This window comes from Malurus melanocephalus, unplaced genomic scaffold (genome assembly GCF_030028575.1).
Source record: "Malurus melanocephalus ecotype Western Australia unplaced genomic scaffold, MMel_1.1 scaffold_649, whole genome shotgun sequence".
NCBI lineage: Eukaryota > Metazoa > Chordata > Aves > Passeriformes > Maluridae > Malurus > Malurus melanocephalus.
This window is the reverse complement of record NW_026623881.1, coordinates 192,235-209,146: the sequence shown is the minus strand read 5'-3', so window position 1 is coordinate 209,146 and position 16,912 is coordinate 192,235. Positions and strand designations below refer to the sequence as shown.

General features: G+C 35.8%; 1 protein-coding gene across 4 annotated transcripts in view; it reads right to left on the bottom strand.

Moving 5' to 3' along the window:
* The window catches only part of BIRC6 (baculoviral IAP repeat containing 6), a 168,957-nt gene that overhangs the window by 119,525 nt on the left and 32,520 nt on the right, over positions 1-16,912 (bottom strand). For all 4 annotated transcript variants that reach the window (XM_057383649.1, XM_057383652.1, XM_057383651.1 and 1 more), the window contains exons 11-21: positions 16,631-16,780; positions 13,107-13,332; positions 8,754-8,914; positions 5,843-5,971; positions 4,479-4,610; positions 4,129-4,307; positions 3,428-3,558; positions 2,427-2,588; positions 2,188-2,319; positions 1,815-1,912; positions 465-612 (exon numbers count right to left, since the gene is read on the bottom strand). In XM_057383649.1, coding sequence (XP_057239632.1) covers positions 465-612; positions 1,815-1,912; positions 2,188-2,319; positions 2,427-2,588; positions 3,428-3,558; positions 4,129-4,307; positions 4,479-4,610; positions 5,843-5,971; positions 8,754-8,914; positions 13,107-13,332; positions 16,631-16,780 — 1,648 coding nt within the window. The remainder of the gene's footprint in view (positions 1-464; positions 613-1,814; positions 1,913-2,187; positions 2,320-2,426; positions 2,589-3,427; positions 3,559-4,128; positions 4,308-4,478; positions 4,611-5,842; positions 5,972-8,753; positions 8,915-13,106; positions 13,333-16,630; positions 16,781-16,912) is intronic.

Here is a 16,912-nt window from a genome sequence, read left to right as displayed (position 1 = left end):
TACATTGATATGTAATTTAAAAGAAGAACCTGCATTCCCTGTAAATTATTCCAGGTCTCTAAACTTAGAATCTGGCCTTTAGAAGAAATAAGTTAAATGTATGGTGAGCCTACTGAAAGACTATAGTTTCGTGAAGCACTATGCCAAGCTGAAACTATTCAGTATACTKAACTCCCTCCAAGAGTCAAAACAGGACATGCTTTGTTAGTCCTTACACCAAAAATCAGAAATACTAACTTAAGGATTGCACAGACTTCAAACACTACATACCCATTTGCTGATTTAAAATGTGAGATAGCMATTAAATTCAACTTTAACTTCTCACAAGTTAAAACTGTTTTCCAGAACTTCAGCAAATTAATCCTTGCCCAAACAAATACAGCAAAGTGAGAACATCAAAGGATCGCATTAGACATGCTTAGGTTTGTTTTTATTAAGTTTACAACAACCACATTTCTTAGTACCTTGTTTGAAGTAATGCTTCCATTGGTGTTAGGCGATCCTGCAGCTGCCGTGACACCGCAGTCAGCAATGATGCACAAGCTGTACTGCATCCTGCTAAATCTTCATCCTTTACATAGTTCAGCAACACAAAATACCAGTACACAGATCCTGCATTAAAAAAATTATTTCAGGTGACACATGATATAAATTTTTCACTGAAAAAGCAAACTTTGAAGGATAATTGATGGAAGTGATAAGTAATTACCTCATGGTTACTGAATACAGACTAGGAAGTATTCGACTCCTTCCCCTTTCTTGAGAGAAATTAGCGTAATTTTGTAATCATAAGTTTCCACAAGTACWTACAATTCTCTTTCCAACTAATATATAACTGAGGGAAAAAAGGCTTCCCMAAAGAGAGCTCTGCACACTTCTTTCATTGCTTCTGCCCACAACAATCAAAATGGTCTTGATATATTAAGGTGCTTGGCTAGGGTTTCCAATCCCATCAGAGCCAAGCCATACTCCAGATTCAACTCTTTTTCTCCTTTCATCCTCTGGTTCTGGTTGCTGCCTTCTTWATCTGTATTTGCTGGAGGCACTGCTTCTATACAAATCAGTTCTGGGAGCACTGCATGGTAGTAGTGTATAGAAACACAAATCTCAGCTTCCTCCTTTTCCTTTCCCTCACCATGCATTCCATACCCTCTATAGCAGCATGTTAACTGTTTTGACCTGGTTTGTAACACAACAAGCCTTTTGGAAAGAAAACTACTTTTCCTGCAAGATCCCTTGGTAATGCCAAACTAGAAACAATTCAACAATGTCGGTGTGAAAAGCAGGCCTTGTCACCCAGAATATGAGGGTAAAGTCATCTTCCCATTCCATCTGGCACTACAGACGCTTCAACAAGGTGCTAAGAGACCATTACACTGCAATATAGATAAGGAAGGAATTCAATTTAATTAAAATTTCCTTTTAGTACAGAAAAATTGGAAGATTGCTAGTTGGATATAATTTGGATGGCCCAGTTTCCTGGCAGGGCTATCTCCTAATTTTCAAAAATAACAGAGAACCCTGACTGTCACTTATTTCAATAGAATCTGTTGTTGCTGAGCACCTTTCAGAATTCTTGCAAAACTTACTTAAGTGCTTCCAAAACTGTCAGACTTCACACTCTGGTTTAAGCAAGCTTATTTGCTTAAAATTCTACCAACTGTAAATGTCTGCTTCATGACCAGACCACTCCAAAAAGCATTTTGTACTAACCAAACAATTACCTCATTCTAATTTCACAAGAGAGTCATACACAACYCAACAAACAACAAATATACCATGTAAATTTATGGCAACAAATACTGGATACGTACCACCTGTGGCAGCAGCAGGCAAAAGCGGCATATTGTCAAGTAGAGCTTTTAGGAGAACTGATCCAAACCCTTGCTGACTCGGGTCACACCTGCCATTGCTACAAAAAAACACAGACACTTTAACATTTAATGAAGTAAGAATGAAGGATGAAATCTCCTCCCGAAAATGATCTTGAAAGACTGATGTTCTTTGTGGTCATACCCTAAACACATTTTTCCTGAACAGAACATCTGCCATATCTTGCTGCTTTATGAATTCAATGCCCAGCAGTAACAAACACATATGTTCCCTTCAGAAAGCATGCAAATCCCCCAAATACATACATACCAGAAACATACAGAAATAAATATACACAAAATAATTAGCACTGACCTGATGCATAGTGCAAGAAATCGTGCACATTTGTGAGCTATGCTCCGCCCAGCTTCAAAGAAGCAAACACGTATAATATCAGAGACACATTTACGTGTTTTAGAAAGYAAACTGTCGTTTCCTTCCCTTGAGCTGTAAAAACAAGTTGCATACTTCAGAGAATTGTACAAAACTATTTTTCTTAATCAAACCGAYACTGGGAAATGGCCATGGTAATATGAACACAATTCCTCCCTCACCTCCCAGGGCCATTTGCATATACTCCGGCCARCCAACAAAGTGTGTCGAGTACAAGACTCTGAGCATGTTCTGTAGTGAGGCCATCCTCWGTCTTCTTGCAAAGAGTGGTGAGCAGCTTCTCATGGAACTCTGAAAACTGTAACATGGCACACCGTTGAACTCTAGGGAGGAGAGGAAGAAAATAAAAACCAGAATTATCCAATATGGCCATTCTCCCATTAAAGCGTCCCTCCAGCTTTGTATACCATCTTGAGAGCAGCAAAAAAGAGAATCCYAGATGAGAGTAAAAGCTGTTCACAAGCATCTATAATATTTTTCATGCACACATTCCCTATCTTCCTATTTTCTGCTCACAGAACCTCCTACATTATAATATATCTAGTAATCCTCTGTGAATTCCCCCACCATTAAGTTGTCTAGCAACTTCTAAACCTAAACAAACTTTCATCATCTACAGCACTGTTATTAACTGTTTGCACACACGTCTTTGCAYCTCCTTGACCTTTTTATGCCCATTACAGTCAAGTGCCACCATCGCACGGTGGCAGCCGGTAATACACTTCAAATACTGTATTACTTGCCTCTAGGTCTGTAGTACCAAGCCAGAGACTTTAACCACTTCGTTTGTTAAATTTGATTCTAGACTTTGTCACAAATAATATAATTTCTGCTGCAAGAAACAAGAAAATGTGGAAACAGAAAGGGAAGATGCTTCCTTGAAAAAATTTATCTGTTTTACCAAGAAAACTTACTCACATTTGCCTTTTGAAGTCTGGCAAAAAAAATCACTCAACATATAATTTCATGCATGGTGTTATGCTATCACTTTCACAAGTGCCCTCTAACTTGCAATTTACAGTATTTTCTACATAAAATAAGCTTATGAAATGACAACTTGAAACAGTATCTTGACCTGACCTGTTTTGAGAAGTAAGCTTTTTATAAGAAATAAAACGAAAGCTAATATTTCTTCAGAAATAAAAAAAAAACACCTACTAACCTTTCCTTTGAAATTGAAGTTTTTTTAAATCTTCGAATTGTTACAGAGACTTCTTGAAGTAAGTCACAGCCTCGCAGGTTATCTGATTTTCTTGATGAAGTAGTGGCTTCAATTTTGCTAGAYGGCTTTTCCTTATATTTTTGGAAAAAACAACATTCATAAAACACATTGGTTCTGACTGATTTATYTTATACCTTGTTCACTGAAATGCAAACAGTTCACTAAAATCTCTCTGTTCGAGCACTGTATTAAAATCAACTATTTTTATTCACTTATTGCTTTAATACACAACGAAAGATTTATTCATATTCTGTAATCCATTATGTTCTAACTATTCTAAAAATATCYACAAGATGTATATCATCCCATCCAACCTAACAATTACAATGATCAAGAGAAAAATACATACACAAATCTTCATAGAAGGATAAGGCCTATCAGCTACTGAAAATATTCAAGGCAACAGAAGTTTCAAAACCGTGTTCAGAATGTGACAGGGRCAGAACAGACCTTTTAAACTCAATTCGCACAAAAGAAACAACTTAGAAATGTTGAACTCTAATTCTTGAAGGTGTCAACACACCTCTTTAGAAAGTAATTTTTAATGGATCTTATTTCTGCTCACAGTGTTTCGTTTTCAGATTACATGAATCTTACCAAGCCTACAACTAACACACCTATCTTCCTTGGCTATTCATTACCTTGCCTGCTGCAACTTTTGCCAACAATGAAGCAAGTGAATGGCCCTTGTTCGTCTGAGGTTTCAGAGGAGGAATTCTAACAACTGGTCTAATGCCACCATTGCAGATTTCTTCTGTTCCTCTGTCATTCACTGCTTTAACATGAATTAAAAATGAACGATACTTGCCACCGGCCATGCCTAAAAGTAGAGAAGAAAAAGGGAGGGGGGAGAATTTGCACAGTTTAAATACAGTGCAAGTTGTAATTTGTCAATGTAAAAATAAATAACAAAACKAAGTCTGACTACAGAAGTATGAGGTGCACTTCAGTCACACACACTTCATGCACTTAGCTTAATAAACTGGTTTACCTTTAACAAGCTTTGGACTTGTTAGTGTCAACATTCCAGCATGTCCTGATAGATCAAGTCCAGTAGCCAGCCATACTGGACCACAAAGGATATCTTCCTTGTGTTCCTCCAGAAATGGACACAATCTAAGACCTTAGAAAACAAAAACATGAGCAATATGGATCTGATTTAGCTATAATTAAGTCACAAAATCTGATCATTTGCATGGATTGAAAATACACCACATCAAACTGATCACTAATTACATATAACTACATAAAAAACTACTTGAAATTCGATTTTAGACATTTTCCAATTAAATCAATTAAGGTAAATAACAGTATTCAAAGCATTTTTGATTGCATTATATGGATTAATATATATGTTGACTAGCTTATCAAAGCCACRAAATACACAACTGATGAAATAATGAACCAATATAGACCTACAACTCCTACTGGGTCTTTACTGAAGCAGGACAACACTGTTTCAAACAAAACAAAATTATTAATAAATTTAWAATGAAGACTGATTTGTTTTCCTATGGTATATCCAAATGATTGAAATCATCATTCACTCATCTGCTGCTCCCTTCTCAGGATGAAACATCTGCTTTCAGCACTTTTATCACCCCTTTGATCCTTCTGCTGATCCTTTGCAAGCCCTCCTTTCTCCAAGTCATAGAATCATAGAAAGATTTCGGTTGGAAAGGAATTTTACTGAAGTCATGCTCTACATAAGCCTGATTACATGAGAGAAAAGAAGGTGTAAAGTAAGACTGTTTAAAGGACTAAGAAAAAGCAGCATGGCTCTACAAATGAGTCACTTCTACTGTTAAATTTTTGTCTGCAGCTTTCCTCACTCAGACCCACTCATTGCCTTTCACAGTCTAAGACATTTTGTGGAAGAGTGCTAGTTACAAAAAAACAAGGCACAGTCAGTGTGATGTGGCCTGGTTATGAATTCTTTATGTTCTGTTTATTTTCTTGGTTTACTGCAGCAATCTCTACAGAACCCTGGTATGCAAAGAAAAATTTTATTAACACTAGCCAAAGAAGCAAAGTAAAGTTCTGCTGAAACAGGTTAGCAATTTCAGTTAGAAAGGTGCTGCATCAATCWACTTGATTTCTAAATTCAAATAATATTAATCTGCTTATACACACTCAACTTCTCTAGTAGTTTAGGGTATTTTTGATGTGTTTGTGTTAAACGTTCAACTCATACATCAAACAGACCAGTGAGAGAAATAAATCTGAAGACAGGTGAGGAATTAGTCCATTTTAATGTCTGAGAAATTTTTTGCAGAGGAATTCAAATTTATCACTAAAAGAAGAAAAAAACAAGCTCCTTTTTAATTGAAGTATAATAAGATCAATAAAACTTACATTGTGGTTCCTCTACATCCATATACTGCATTTCTTCATTGAATTCCAGTCCTGGTTTTCCATTTCTCTCCACGTCAATATTATGAGCTGGAGACAAAGGAAATGTGATCTGTCTATCTACTGCTGCTTCTGGAAATAAAAATATTAGCATGATTTCAAACACCATTCAAGGCTCAGGAAAAACAGAAGCTGTAGTTTTCATAGGAAAATTATCMGCTTTCTGCCCACAGCAATATGTCTAACATAAACCCACAAATATATACAAAGGTATGTTTTTCATATGAACTGAAGTTGCAGCAAATAGTTAAAAAAATAGTATTTCTGAATGATCTGTAGAGTCTGTTTTGCTTTAACACTGCCCAAATTCTTTTCCCCTAATAATCAAGAGCAGATTACTCCTAAGCAATTAGATTCCAGTAGTGAAAGTTTGATAATTTAAACTTAAATAACTGGATTGCTCCAGCTGAACATCAATTATTTTGGTAATACTTAAATACAGTCTTTTTTCCAATTAAATAGATCACATGAATTATAGATGAAGAGGACACGCAGGCAAATTAACAAGAAGCATATACAGTGAACTAACGGCCAGACCAAAACCATTAGTACCCAACTGGAAGAATTATGCCTCTGGCCTTCCCATTACTACACACTACATATTTAACCATTTCCAGGGTCCCTGTCATACAAAAAAATGACTGAATAAACTGCCCTACACATCTTCCCTAGGTCTCATTATCTTAAAATTCCTTTCTCACCCCATGGAAGGAGAGAAGGGAAGGATGGGGAGCTAAGTGAATTTCAGTCTSAGGTTTTTATACATTTCCAAGAGCCATCAAACAATCTTCAGTATTGCTTCTCCCTAGGATTGGAACATTTTGGTTTAGATCTATCATAGACATAAATTATCTAGGTTTGTCTTCCCTTATAATGAAATCATTACTGCCCTATTATTTTATTCAATAGTGCATAGAAAAAAGRCAAATGTTACTAAAGTCCTTTTCCAAAACTCAAGAAATTGAAAAAGGGTAGGAAACAGCTGCAATGCAGCTACATTTGGAGAAGATGTTGGCTAGTTGTGGCTCTCCAATCCTACTGARTAAAAATGAAAGAAGACTGCCAAGGCTGCCTTGCAGGGCTTCTCACATTCCCCAGTCCTTTCCAGACTGCTTGACCCCCCATTCATTCCATGCTTTCTCTACCCTGTCTGTAACAGAAAAAAGCAAATTCCAGTATATTGCATGTAAAGAAATGTCATTTTCTGGAARAGCTCTGTCATGTCTTCTCATCAGTATGCTATGCTGGAAAGCATTCACAGATAGCTCTGSCAATTAAGTTCACAGCTAATCAAACATCTCCCAGGAATTACCAGCTCATGGAATTGYTTGCTCAGAAGTGTTTAAAACTGAAGCATTAAGGAAAGGAGTTTAGCTTTTCTTCKATAGTTTTATTCCACAGGTGAAGATTTTCAGATTAATTCTGACATCCTGATCGGCAAATGGACTGAAATTATGCTGAAAACAAAGCAGTTTCCATTCAGGAGAGAAACATGGACAACCTGTTTTTTTCCACAGAACAAATCTCTGCTACTTTAAAATTAGGGTTTCACTTCAAGGATTAAAAAAAAATTAAGAAACTGAAAGACCACCTGTTGACTGCTGTCCTGCAGTCACAGCTAGCACTTCTATTAAATCTAAACCATCTCGAATCCTAACAGAATAGCATTTTCTCAAAGAATATTACTACGCCAGAATATTTTGTTCTTCAGTAACAACGAGTTTACAGTATTTAAGGGAGCATCACCAGTACGCATTTTTGTTGTTAAACACTGGGGGATGTTATAGAGTGATAAATTTTATGAAAGCATGTCAATGATCTTTGACACGTCTATATTCCTTTTAGAAATTTACAGCTGTTACTCTTGTTTAAGTGGGATGGTCTTACTCAGCAATTAAAAAATAAGAACAAGGGGAGGAAAAGGGCTTTTATGATCATGCTTGCTGCTCTCCTCAACACATTTTTATATCCAGCAGCCAATTAAATAACATCTTACAGCAAGATTTATTTGAAATAACCAGTTTCCAGAAGCTTTTCAAGAACAGGTGGCCAGGTAAAGATAATCAATTAGGGCCTCAGCAGAAGGAGGTGCTGCATGTAGTATTTCCACTCCTAGCAAACAAGGCAGCAGGACATGAAACAAACACTCTCAMCACAGGAAAATGCCAATGGACTTGAAAATTAAAGAGCTGACTTTTCAATTTATGCTACCCSCTCACAGGTTCCCTGAGAGCTAGTTAGATGCAGAGTCCAGTTAGGAATCTTCCCAAGGCAAGAGCATTCCTAATTCTGGTTCTASTCTGTCAAAACTGCAAGGAACAAAAGGTGAAATTATACTGCAGCTTTTACGTAGCTTTGTTAATAAGCCAAATGATGAGAGAATTCCCAAGGAAGCCAGGGCTTTTTTTACTGCTATSTAGAAAAGTCTTGCTGTTTTTTTCACTGGCAAATAATTTCCTTCTTTGATTTGGAATAAATTATTGTAATTTTTTTAYTGTATAAAGAGCACTATTTATTTAATCAGTCAATCTCTAGGATGATTTACAATTGGCAACTTATTATTAATGACTGTAGGATTCACACAGCACAGAACTGTAATTGAGTTCAGTCTTTTTGAGCTATGTACTTTTATTTGTATAAATGTCAAGATTTTGAAGCTGTTTACCCATTTTGTCTCCACAATTTACATTCAAGCAGGATAAGTGAAAACAGCGTATGATGCTGAGAAACAGAAAAAATCAGTAACAGWGAAATACTTACACAATTACAAGCAATTTTCTGATACACATCACAGAGAACAATCAGTTTGATAAAAGAAATATTGCTCTGAAAGAAATCTTGAGTTTTTTCTTACCATTGACTTTCCCTAAGCCTGGAGCTTTATTTTTCAGCAAAGTCACTTGAATCTGGGGAATGTTTGTGATGTTTGAATTCAAAACAAATTTGAAGTCCACATGTCCAACCATACAGGCTTTTGGTAGAACCAGCTCAAAGACATGCTCATCCCAGCTGTTGCTGTCAGGAAAGAATGAACACAATGACCCAGTGTTAGGAGAAAATTCAGATCAAGCAGGCAGCATCCCACAGTGTATTTTGCATATATGCACACTGTCTTTAACAAGAAGAAAAGCTTATTTTGTGTTAGTTGACATCTGCATGAATTTCTGAAGCAGAAATCTTTCAAACTATCAAGGTTTTAATATAACCACATTAATTTTGTGAAGAAGACATTAAAAAGYCAATTGCTATGACTGGAAGAAACAGTGTTCAGATAAAAGGAGCAGTGGAAAGATTATTACCTTCATTGTAGTACAGTTTTCATATTACTAGAAATACCAGTTACTCATTTCCGTGAAAAAAAGTATGAGAATTAAAAAAACAAACTCAACACTAGAAGAGGATCTACCAATCAGGGAAGCGTATTAAAGCATGATCGTAAGTACCTACCTTGTAATCTCTTTTAAGCTGCCGTTATCCATTGTTTAACATTTACCTAAGTCACTTTTCAGTGGTACAAAACCACATCCAGGAGACACAAAATTAATTATTTTTATTTTTCAAATTATTTTTAGAGCACATTTGATAATTCGCATAGGATTAAAAGTGCTTCTTACCAGGTGCACACTCAGAAACCTGTGCTGTGCAAAAGRGTGAGCTTTCTTTTAGTAAGTCACRTTTTCATTTTGAAGACAAGWTTGGTCTACATTGAAAGTGTAAACTTGAGATAAACACCCCTCAATGCTTCATTCCATAGTTTGATACATGAGGGTTTGCGAAACATAGTTCAAAAGAAAGAGCAATGAAAATAAAACTAATTATGTGCCAATTGTCCTGTTTATATATTTTTTTTAAATAACTGAACTTCCTGATCTCCTTCATTCAGCAGTAAATAATTTTTTACAATGTAACTTAGATATACTTACTTAGTTGTGCAACTGAGAACACTAAGAAACTGAGTATGCTGCTGTAAATATTTTGGAGACATCTTTCTAACACCTGATTCCCAAATAGGTATTTTAACTCCAATAGCATGCTAACGTTGAGTATTGTGCAGAAAATTATTTTTAAATAGATTAAAGAATGGTGCAAATGTATTTATTTCTTTACGGTAATATCCCCTATGGCCAGATCTCTGTTAGGCACATATAATACACTTAGAAGAGATTTCAGCTCCAAGTAATAAAATGGCATGCCAGCTTTCCAGAGCGAGGAACATAGACAAACAGTGAAGAATTTTCAGCTAACTGTACAAGTAACACAGATAAATAAAACACAATTAAAATTTAYTGCACTGCTCTAGGGAAGAACACCCTAAAACTTCTGTTAGCAACTGTTACACTAAATACTTACAATCACTCATGCCTTTCCTCTAGCTTGGAGAACACATAATCCAGTGTCAAACAGAGAGAGATTTGGGGATGGTTTTCCACATCATGCAAAGCATGGACTAAAGAAGCCAGACTTCAGAAAGACTAAGKAATATTCTGCTCATCCAGTTTTAGTTAAGGCAGAAATGAATAATAACTCACTTTGTCTGCAGCAGTCTGTGTTGCATACAATGAACACGGCCATAGAAAATTACAACTTTGTCTACTCCAGAAATGGATTTTTGATAGAATTGAGCAGCAGATGCTCAACAGGCATGCTCAGAATAATGAACCTCCATGAAGGTCTCACATTAATCCAACACTAAAGAGATGTTCTTATACCTGTGGCAATAAACTTCACAATCTAATTCCATGATTAGTTAAGACTCCCCTTCAAAGATCTTTTRAAATATCTCATAGGTCTGTTCAAGTATAGCCTTTATTCATTCAAGTGCAAACTTTCAATGTAGCAAACTAATTTACTTCCTTAGCATTTTCTCAATATCTTAGCATATCTATCCTAAATATCGCTTTTCCCTGATAATCTAATGAAAAGTCTTTCAGGAACTCTTTTACCTTGGAAACCCTTCTAAATCTATAGCATCCTTCTAAAGAAGAACATAAAATCCATACTGCATTCTAAAGGYCAATATACCAACATTCTCAACTACAAGCTATTTTCCAACACACCTATTCATTCCTTTTCTAGAACATGTCACCATCTGATCTTCCACTGCAACTGAGCTTTGAAATGCAGAGCCATTTCCARAGGTTAAACACTGGAAAGCACATCAGTATCTAGCTCTTCCTTCTTTCATATATTTTCAAATATGTCTCCGTAAGATGAATACATCCTACATGAATTTGAGAAAAAGCCAGGAAACTCAGATGTCACTGTTTTATTCATGCACATTAGGAATTCATGTACCTCTCTTTTAAAAGAATTAGCCCCATTTAGCATTTCAGTTAAATTATCACTAAGGGGACAATACTGATATTTAGGTAATTCACAAGGTAAACAAGACTCTGCTTTTCTGCTTCCTTTATTGAACAGTCTTTTTTTAAAAAACCAAGTAGATTTGCAAAATAACCAAATAGGTTTGTAATATAATGCCATTTTCTAAAATACAGTTGCAGGGTTATCTCTTTCTACCTATTTCAGAAACAAAARAATTACCATATCAAATTGCATTACTCATCCATCTAACTCAGTAATCCCACATCGTGATAGGTATCAGTATGAAGCACTCAAAAAGAAGATAAAAGGAACCTCATATTAACGATCAACAAAGTAATTCAGAAATCAAAGTTTCTTCCCAGATAACTTTTAATTAAAAGCTAACATGGCTTTCAATTTTAAGAAAACTATCCTAAGAACAAAGGGACTGTAATGTAATAATTTTCATCATGAGTCATATAGCAGCTCTCAAAGACTTCCAGTACTAAATCAAAACTTCTAACTTTTCCTTTCCACAATCCTGTTTTACKTAGCAGAAGGCATAATTCTTTTCACCTAATAAAACAATATTCATCAGCTAATTTTCCAGTTACTACCTTCCAATTAAATGYGATTACCTTCACTGCTTGCTTCCCTATATCTTCACATTGATAGCTTTTTACTTTTCAACTGCTGYTGAACACACTTGGATAATCAATAGTTTTAACTGGAAGTTATTTTGCAAGGAACCACTTCCCTTCCACTTGCTACATAAAGAATATTTTACTTTACTTTTAGACAAAGCAAAACCACAAGATAAAGGTTTTAAAGCCTATAACACATTGCAAGTTTTTAACAGTAGCTTAYGAACATCTATTTAATATAAGTTCAGCTCCTGTTAGGTGCCAGCCCTGGAAATCTCTGCAACTATTACCTTTTTTTTCCCCACCTGAAATGCTTCATGATCACATGCTATATTTCAGTTGTTTATACAACATGCTTTTTTTGTCCCACACATGATCTCCAGCTCTCCTACCATCCTTTAGCCATTTTGCTGTTTCCACTCTGTGGCTATTTCRAGTCTACAGGACAATCCAAATGTTACACATCAGTAGCAGTCTGACCCAAAAGATCCTGTGGTATCTTAGGCATKCCACTGAATAAACACACAACTAGACTTCTACCTAAATTTTGCTTCTCCAACTATTTTTCAAAAAAACTATGCAAAGCTATTTCATGTAGGTATTAAGCAAATCTTCAGGGAGGCTGCAACACTGCTGTTTCTTATTTAGGAGCTYAGAGGAACTCCAAGTTCTCATGTCACGTGTGAAAAACTAAGCACTGCTACACATACCATGTTGGTACAGCTCATTTCAGTGAAAATACTGCCTAAAGTTTAGYACAACCAGGGCTCTGGAGTGGCTTAATATCTCACATATAAAAATCTTATTGAAATGAATAGACATAAATCCAGATTCTATTTTCCTATTTTAAAATAACAATATGGTTTCATTTAGGACAACTAATTAGTCATACTGGCACCTACAGTTCCTATTTCTGATTAAATAATGTACTAAAAATGTGTGTATACATAATAAAGGTGAATCAGACTTTCACAGAAACTACCAAGAATATCTCTAATTCTGGCCACATCTGGCAAATAAAAATACACCAATTCAAAACCTGACTTTTCAATTTGTTTCAAGATCCACTAAAATGCCTCTGGCAATCTCACAAACACCTRTAATGCAAACTATCAAACGGGGATTATCATCTTTGAGAAGACACATCCTTAGACTTGCACTAGTTAAAGACAATTCAATCACATGAAATTTGTGGCTGTTCCACTACACAGAGTGGTAAGCAATGCACAYGATTCCTTGTGCCCTGTTCCCCTATGTACCTGTCTGTCTGCAGCTTCCAAGTCCGAGTGTGCTGAGCTGCATCCCCATGGTGCTGCTGGTGCAGATGCTGAGGGTGCCGCCTTTGCTGCTGCTCCTGCTGGACTTCCACCCAACAGGGAGGGACAGTGGCTGAAAACCGCGGCGTCAAGGTCTCAAAACGGGTCAGTTCCACCAGGGATGTCAATGTTTCAAGGGAGAATGGCTGGTCCACCAAGAGATCAACTCCTGAATAATTACAGCACATACATTCATTACTACACAGATATTTTTCCCAGAGCATCCTACAAAAAGCAGTTTGGAATATAACAAAACTGCTACAGGCAAAATGAACTACAAGTCATATGAAGGATTTTAGTTAAAAAAGAATAATAATAAATTCCCTCCCCCACAAAAAGCACTACCCTAAACAAATAACAACAAAAAACAACTACAAAAAAACCCAAACACAAGCAACCAAACATCTCAGCCTTGAAGCCAGTATCTTTTGAAGGCAATTCACTTGGAATAAATTTACTAAGCACTGAGAGCTCTGAGCATGCTGTCTGGGATTCAACTTGAGGCATCAGGAATAAGTAATTAGCCAGCTTCACTTTGAAGATGTAAAGCTGATTAAACRTTTTTTAATATCCCTATTGACTCAAATAAAACAAGTTTTATATTTTATGAAAACAGACATACAGAATTACTATGTATTTTTATAACTGTTTAAAACATTACTTTGGTCCCTGATTACCAATATAGACTTGTTTTATGCTGGATTACTAGAATGTTGTAGAAGGTTCCYAATTTAATTTAAAAGAAGGGTAAGTGAAAAACAAACATGCTTTATGTAAAACCCTTAAAAGACACTGGGCCTAGACAAATATTTTGTTTTCTTGTCTTTATATTTAAGGCTTGTACCAAGGAAACAGGGATATTAATTGAAGTACTGAAAACTAAAATATCTCAGGAAGACAAACACCTAAAGAAACAACAAAGAAACCAAAAATCAGATTTTCTGAGACATACAAAAACCCCAACCAACTAACCAACCAACCAACCAGCCCCCAAACCAAACAAAAAACAAACACAGCCTCTTGCCAAACACCAAAACAAAACAAAAAACTCAACCAACCAAAAAAACACCCCAGCCAACCAAACCTGAAGGAAAATAAGACCTGCATATTTTCTAGTATATTTTCTAGTATATTTTCTAGTATATTTTCTAGTATATTTTCTAGTATTTTGAGCATTTTCTCCTAAAAATGCATCTTGAAGAAAAATCTTTTACTTGAAAAGGAATAATGGTTTTCAAAAGGAGAAAGTCTGCTATCTGACTACTACTGTCGCCACCCAGGGTGGGGAGATATTAACACACCAATACAAATACCACCCTTCCTATRAAGCCTGAACCTATAGAGTACCTCAAAAAGGTTGAACTTGAGGTATTCACTCTCATTACAACTATAGTAATTACCACTTTTCAGTCTAGGAGACAGAAAAATGCCAAAGGAATAAGAAATGCTTTAGAAATTGAATTTCAATGATACAGCAAAGACATTCACGTTTTTAACTGCCAAATGTGAACCTCATTAGCTGGATGACACTGCAATGAGAAGTGAGATCATTGCTCAAACTGTACAACAAGCCTATCTTTGAACAGACTGGATTTTTCTGCTTCTTTCTCCTTCTTCTTCCAAAAGGAACAAATCCAAATTCAGAGTATTCAGAGCAACCACAAACATGTAATTAACCGCTAAAACTGAAGAATGAAGGACTTAACTTTTCACTGCTATCAARTATACTTGGCTTCCTCTAAAAATTACAAGATTTTTATTATTTTCTAGCAGGGTTTTATATTACAACAAGACAAAGGTCTAACAGCAAACTTGAAGATAGATTTTAAACTGGACAGAAAAAATAATATTCTTTTTTACTTCACCTTGAAGAAACCATTATTTTAGATTACTTGACCATAAAAAAAAAACTCTGCTCCTTAAAAGGAAACAGTAGCATAAGATTGCTATAAAGTTAACTTATTTTCTGTTAAAACMATAAAATTTAAAATGAATCCAATCGCAAATTCAGGCTACAAAACAAAATTCAGGAAATGTATTCTAGAAAGCAAACAATGGTGAAAAACAAACACACAAAGCCCACAATATAAAGAAACAATAYATGGGCAAAAGCTTCTTCTTATTGCAGGAGTTCATTTCCCCRAGCAGAAACCTTTCTCTTGAGCTGTGTGTCTGAATAACATGTTAACACAGAAGTGGAAGAAAATGGCTTTTTCTGTTGTTCAGTAAGACCAAAAGAGAAGCAGCACTGATAATACAAATGCTGAGGAAAAAGGCTGATACATACAAGTAGTGACAACCTCATTACTGAAGACATTTGCACAGTCCTAACAATCATTCTCATACATGCTAAGAAACCTGTATTATTCACTTTAGTATCCTTAACCTGGATAGCTCAGWCTAAGAGTTCTGCAACCACCATCTGGTTTCAACAATTCTCAATCAGACCCCTCATTTCAGCACTGGCTTCTTGTGACTATTAAGCTTCTCTCAGAGCTTCCACTGGCTCAATTTGACACCACAGCAAAACAGTACCCAGTCTATTATTACTGTGTATCTAAGAACTCTTTGGAAACTATTACAGACCAAGATCAAGCATTACTGCAATGTCTGAATGACATTCTATGTAGTATGACTACTTAGAGGAGGACCTGAAGCTTATGGACCATCTAAAGATACAGCTACTTTCAAGTCTACACATAAATAAATCAATTTCTTATTCCACTAAGTCATATTCAAGCTTATACTGAAGGATGGGAAAGARATATAAAGGGGAATTGTTTTCCTTTTTTTAGTAGTGGCAGAATTTAAACAGTAATGATCCCCTATTTAACTCATCAGGATAGTCAATTACCCTTTGATGGATATCACTGAAATCTGATTATAAGCTACTACACAAGGAATGCATTCACTGAAGCACATCCATGTCCTAGAGATTAATATTCTTTTTTGCTTTATTTACTATTTGCAAAAGAAGGGTGCAGAAGAATCACAGACTTTTTAACCCTCTCATATGCACAACAGTTCATGTTCTAGTGATTTTCAAACTTCAGGAATGRCTTCTTTGGTGAAAAAGAGGAGGTGCGGGAGAAATTCAATCCTCAAAGCAGCTGCTGCTTACAAATACACTTATAACAAAAAGCATCTTTTCCTTCTTTCTTTTGACTGACTCTTGTGGAATAAAATCAGGGTCACACAAATATAGTCTGCCACACTTAAAACCCCACACAGAGATTGGAAAAAGTCAAAGTGGTTTGTTTTGTTTTGCTTTTTYAAATCAGAAACTGCTGAAGTGTTGTGCTTGTACACACCCAGGGACAGACATATAACAACTACAGAACTCTAACTTTGGGCAGCATAAAAAATACCAATCAGAATGCTATTAAATAATTGAAAATCACCTTCATATGCAGCTTTCAAAAATGGCACATGTATCTTTACTCATGATACATTTACACATGATTTACCTGTAATGCCTGGACTAGAAGGGTTAGATAAGGGCTTGGTGCCTTCTGATGACTGTTCCACACTTTTGGAAAGGGATCCATCCACAAGTATATCAGCTTCATCTATGTCATCACAGGTCCCTCCAATCTGAAGGAAATGAAGTTCTCCACCTAAAATCATCACAGAAAACAAAAGAAAAAAGTTTAGACAGGTATAAACTAAAATCAACTTACAAGACAGGCTTGCACTTGAACTGCTATGCAATTCTGACAATATTTATGCAGGACCTAAAACCTGTAAAA